The sequence below is a fragment of the Carlito syrichta genome, unplaced genomic scaffold, assembly GCF_000164805.1.
Source record: "Carlito syrichta isolate Samal-C Ts95f unplaced genomic scaffold, Tarsius_syrichta-2.0.1 Scaffold313764, whole genome shotgun sequence".
In the NCBI taxonomy this organism is placed as follows: domain Eukaryota; kingdom Metazoa; phylum Chordata; class Mammalia; order Primates; family Tarsiidae; genus Carlito; species Carlito syrichta.
This window is the reverse complement of record NW_007257860.1, coordinates 668139-674138: the sequence shown is the minus strand read 5'-3', so window position 1 is coordinate 674138 and position 6000 is coordinate 668139. Positions and strand designations below refer to the sequence as shown.

At 36.4% G+C, this 6000-nt stretch overlaps 1 protein-coding gene across 1 annotated transcript in view; it reads right to left on the bottom strand.

The window, feature by feature from the left end:
* Window positions 1-200: 200 nt before the first annotated feature.
* The window catches only part of PHKB (phosphorylase kinase regulatory subunit beta), a 187228-nt gene continuing 181428 nt past the window's right edge, over window positions 201-6000 (bottom strand). The window contains exons 29-31 of the mRNA XM_008070580.1: window positions 3504-3611; window positions 1705-1845; window positions 201-1079 (exon numbers count right to left, since the gene is read on the bottom strand). Of these exons, the coding sequence (XP_008068771.1) occupies window positions 942-1079; window positions 1705-1845; window positions 3504-3611 (387 nt within the window). The 3' untranslated portion in view covers window positions 201-941. The remainder of the gene's footprint in view (window positions 1080-1704; window positions 1846-3503; window positions 3612-6000) is intronic.

Below are 6000 nucleotides of genomic sequence, written 5' to 3'. Positions count from 1 at the left end.
AGGAGGCATACCTCATTAACAAGGGTAACTGCATAATGAACATTTGTATGCCTAACCCTGAATTGTAACCCATATATTAAAGAAGAAATATAATGGAGAAAAAAAAAAAGAGGAAATATTCAAGTATTAAACCCACTCTTGTGAATCTGGGGACAAAGAATGTGTGTATATACATTCATTAATTCAGAAATAACATTTAATGATTTTTAATTTTGTTTTTATTAGTGCAAACTAGGTTAACAATTCTTAAATTTAACATACTTCTGGACAATCCTACACATGCTCTATTTTTAGCAGGTGCTCAAAGAAAATGTTTAATACGGTACAGAGTTATTATCTTTTAGTCCAATCCCTATGCTTAGCACAAATATAAAACCATAGACATGTTTACAAGGTAAAAAGTGTACAGTAGCTCTGTGTACTAAAATATTGTTAATAATGCAGGAGAATCAAAATATCAGCTGGCTGATGTTGCTTTATAATGTATATTAACAACTTCTAGCATGACAACGCCACTAAAAAAATTCACCATTCTTTCAATATCTTTTGATTCCCCATAAGCATTAGTAGTTGGCAAATTCATTTTATGGCAGGACAGTAAGAAATCAGTCCACAGAGCAAAGATTCATTTTGATGAACTATTTGATCATAAAACATGCAGTGGTGAATTTTTAATTCATAAACTACTTCTATCACTCAGTGAATATTATTATTATAGTTGACATAATCATGAAAACTTTTTTTCACCTGATTAAAAGCATATCCATTACCATCAGATTGGCTATGACATGCAAGAGGTCTAATAACTCTGCCAAGGGTGTGGCAATCACCTCAACTCCATGATTAGTTCACACATTAGGGCTGCCTTGATTAAGCTTCAACACAAAACATATCACACTTCTAGAAAACGCGTCTCTACAGAGTTTCTTACACCTTCTTCACTAGCTGACCAGACATGGGTCATCATTGCTTGGCTTGACTTCTCCTTCCAGCAGTAAATTCATCACAGCTTTTGTCAAATAGCTGCATGTTCCTCTTTTTCCCAAGGGGGGAGTGTTGTAAAAGGAAGTCATGTCATCCTACAAAGAAAAATAGCAAGTCATTTGATTTTTGTTTGTTTGTTTGTAAAGAGTTGATAGGTAAAATCAGTGTTAGCCTAGGGGGAAAAATAAATTCACAAAAAGATTTCCTCATGGAAAATATGGGTTTCCCAAGCTTTTGTTTCATTTTTCTGAGGCATCTTCTCAGCATATAAAACAAAGACAAGTATTTTAGTGTTTTCCTCATTTTTATTCACTTAGAGAACCTTTTTACAGATGAGCATAAAGTATTAACAGACAGCCTGCAAGGGAGCATATTAGGCAGTACACAGCACCAACACAGCCTACTACCACATTCCCATCTTGCCCAAAATTTAATGTTATATAGCCTTCTGGAATCTATGGCTCCTCTCTAATAAAACATTTTAACTGCTAACTATATAAAGGAAATTTACCTCTTCTTAGATTTATTTTTTGTCAGAACTTCATAGCTGAATTGACTAGTAATTAACTAAAAAGTAACATTAATTCCTCAAATAAGTAAGACTGTCCCTCAAATACTCTATTTTGCAATCTGTGAATCTGTTTTATAAATTAAATAAAAGAGTTTAGGGATATTTTGAGGAATTGAGACAAAACAGTCTACAAAAAGCTGTTTACTTACTTGTTTTTCAATTTCCTTCAGCCGACTCTCATCTTTTTGAAATTCATGAAATGCTTCTTTTACCAATCTGTCTAGATCTACTTTGTCTTGAAATTCTAGCTCAGGGTTTCTTTCCAGGACAATGGATACAACCATTAGTAACTAGAAGAGACAGACATTGAAAGCCAATTATATGAATTATAATAGCAACATAGTCTGGACATGTTTTCATTTTCTAATCAGATGGACGGATGGTCCTATCATTCCACAGTATGCTCTGCATGATGACAGCCTTAAGGATCACCTATGGATGGAATCTTCCACTTAGCCACTTTAAGTTCTGTTTGGAAACTGCATGTTTATTCATTATGTGTTGCCTTACAGCTGCAAATAAATATTTTTTAGTCACTTAAATAAAACGGGTAACTTAGAAATATGACTTTTCTAACCCTGTACACAGTACACAATGCTCTATTCAGTCAGAGTGAACTCCTTCACTCTGGGTCTTTGGGCATCACTACTTGTTGGCAAGACACCAAAAACAGTGTCCAGGTCTGCTAGAGAAGTGGCAGGACACAAAATCAGAGAAGGCAGGTGAACCCTTGGAGACTCTGGGTCTAGGTTCGTGATCAGATTGCCTTGGAGCTCAGCACTCCAAAGTGAGTAAAAGTCTACAATGCCATAGCAGTTTCTCAGGGAATGGCTATGTTTTTTTAAAAAATACACTTAATTGACCTCCATGACATGAGCACTATTTGGTCTGTACAAGCTATCAAGATTAATGCATCACCCGACTGTTCAGTCATCCCATACACTTATTCTAAGTGATAACATTCATTTTAGTTGCCAAATATTATATGCAAAAATTGTGTTTGAGTATACAATGATGGATAAAGGTTTTCTGATGATGTTTATAGCTCCTACTTCAAACACTGAACAGGAAGCAGACCTCATAATTCTCAATTTGGGAATCTTAACTGATTGTACTTTACCTAAATGCTTCCAAAACAAAACCTGAAAGAACCAAAGGAAACACTTGCAGTAAAATCCAGAAGTTACAATGTGGAAGACCTTTGGCCAGGGCTTTAGCCAGGAATATATGAAGTTTTGCTTCAGCTTAAAAAAAAAAAGAACTCTGCAAAAGGAATGATATCATTTTGGTCAACAAGAAGTACCTGTATGTCCACTGTACATCCCAGATGCTGGGTACTAGACACAGAAGGTTAAGGGAACGGCATAAGGAAGGCATTCACTCGTAGAACAATCCCATCTTTTCCTGACCCTAGTGTCTGCCTCACTCCTATATGCTCTGAAACTGTTTGGCTAACACTGTTTCATATCCTAGGACATCAGAGATCAGTCTGAATCTCACTCAGCTCTGACTACAGCTCCTGACATGCTGGATTTTAGGAGGTATCACATCCAATTTAGCACTCACTGACAATTGCTGTGTCAGTAGGACATATTACCTACCCCCAGGAAACACAAATGTTATTTTTGTAAACGGGGGGGGGGAAAAAGAGTAGAAAAAAGGTCACTCCCTCTGTTTTTATGATGCTGACAATGACTTGCTGTCGAGGGTGAGTGTGCAGTTGAAGTAAGGCTATCATCAAATTTCCACCTGGAGGAGTTAATGGTGCTTGAATTGTCCATGTGCCTTGACTGGGTCAAGGATGTCATCTTCCCAAGGACTCAGTTGGAAGAGATCGGGGTAGATAAGGAGTAGAATTCCTGGGACTTTTAGGCAGTTTCCCTTGTACTCGTTTTCAGGGAGCAGACAGAAAGCACTTCTTTAGCTATCAACATTTCTTAATACAAACCTCCACAATGATCTGTCTGTACTTTGGTTGGTCAATATTTCCCAGTATGTCTTCAACAAGGAGAGAGAAATTCATCTCATACATGGTCATATCCGACAGGGTTGGTTGCTGAAAAAAATAACTGCACATTAGCATGCTGAACTGCTATACACTGGCTTTCATTTAATAGAGAAATTTCATTTTCCAATCAATAATCTTTTTCAGTTTTTATAAAACCTTAGAGAGCACTTTCAGCTATACAAATGGATTTCAAGTATGTCAAACTACTAAAGCCAACAAACTGACTATTGTGATAAATTAAACCTTCCATTTTTAGTAGCTATCTTCACTATATTAATGTTTTTAGGGGAAAAGGTATTAGAAAGACATTTCAGTACACAAAAGTAATAGTCAAACATTGAGACAACAAGCAGAGTACATATTGCTTTCAGAATTAACGCAAGAAGTTATGCTTGCTGTCAAACTCTAGCATGTAAGTCACTTGCTATTGAATTTACATCATTTCTGTGGCAGGTCCTTTCTGAGCTGGCAGAATAAAAATGCATACAAACAACATTATGTTCTGAAATGGCAACGAAACAGAAAAGAAGCCAAGTTAAAAAAATTTCTCTACTCTGCCCTTATCTTTCATTTAAAAGTCTTGCATAGTCTTCCATTCACTTTCCACAAACCAAATGAAAGAGGAAAATAAACTTAAATGTAAATTCGAATCTGAGCATGGTGAATATTCCTAAAAGGATGGAAGGGAAGGTTCTAAATGTTAGGCTTATATGGTAGAAAGCAGACAGAGTCAACAGAATTATTACCAGAGATGATGAGATATGCTTATTTGCTTTTACTTCAATGAAAATTTATAGTGAACTTTATCATGGCTTCAGAACCAAGTGTATCTACTCACTACTCACGATGGGACCCAATAGGAATGTTCTTTTTCAAACAAGTGACAGAAAAGTTGTTCAGCCTGGGGTAATAATGCCTCAGTCATATATTCAATAGATATTCAATGTGATTCATCTACTGTATCCAATAGTTAATGTAATCCAACATATTGTCAATATTTATAGGTAGTATCCGATTTAGGGAAAATGAAGCCTCACTGCTGAACACAGTTATTATAACTGGTTCGATGTCTAGCAATGGGATTAATGGGGTTGTAGAAGGAAAGGAAGACCCTTTCCTGGTTTCATATTAATTTCCTCTTAATAAATCTCTTAAAAGGTCAACCTAGCTACCATGCAACTAGAGAAGAGACATCAAGTTTGCCTCATTTCCTACTCTTCTGAAAGGCCTTAGGGTAAGCAGTGTAGCAGAGAAATTTTTAGAGAAAAGGCTTAGAAACCAAACTGCCAGGGATCCCATGCTTGGTCAGCTACTTACTAGATGCGTGACTTTGAGGAAATTGTTTCGCTGTACTTCCATTTCCTCATTTTTCAAGTGGGAATAATAAAGTACTTTCCTCACAAGATTGCTTTAAGGATTAAATGAGCACTTACAAAAGTGCTTGGTGCATAAAAATGCTTAACATGTATTTATTGTTGTTATTGTTATTTATTTATTTATTTTAGCAAAGAGAGCATATGAAATGTAAGTGGCCAGGGCGTTCAACAGTGAAGTGAAAATCTGGTAAGTGTTAGTGGGGGCTAAGAAGGATGCTAATAAAAGGCTGGCACAGTTCACTGTCCAGGTGTGCAGAGAGGCCCTGAGGGATTGGCAGGACACTGATAACAATAGCCACTCTCTGCTCCTAGGAGACAGTGTTGCTTCAGAACAGAGTCATAGGGTACCAAGGGAGGGCTGGAGCACTCGCACCGGCACCCAAACAAGACCACTCTGTCTGTGAACAGCATCAAGAAGACTTTTTCAAAGGTTTTATTCACTTTTTGGAATCAGTAATAGTCATAGTTCAATTGTGAGAAATTTGAATTCCAGAGCAAAGCCCACACTATCCTCTCATCCACACAGTTCCTTTTCCCAAAGGAAAAGGAAAGATATGACCAACTTCTTGTGGGTTCTTCAAGAAGTATCCTTGTGTGTATGAAAACAGAGTAAATATGGGTGTGTGTATTTGGGGATACTTTATTTGTATAGAGAGCTACATCAAAATTTGATTTGAAATTTGAAATACATCAAAATTGACATACATAAAAATTTGATTGAAGTTTAACACTAAAATAAATATAGTACTCTATTTCCAAAAGGTTAATTTTTCACTTTTGTACATAAGTAGAATGATTCAGATACCAGATTTAAATAAATACAATAATCACATTCAAGGAGCAGGCCAGTTTATATAACATGGAGAACCATCTAAAGGAAAGGGTAGTTACACCTGAGGTAAGTGACCTAAGAAATCATTGCATTTTTCACATTCAGTACAATTTCTAAGTAGTGATTTCCTTATCTACAGCATTACTAGGCCTCCTTGCTTCTTAGGTCTGATCTGGTTCTGCCATTCCAATGTATGTTTTATTGTTTGTGAGGAACTCCCAAACTGGTC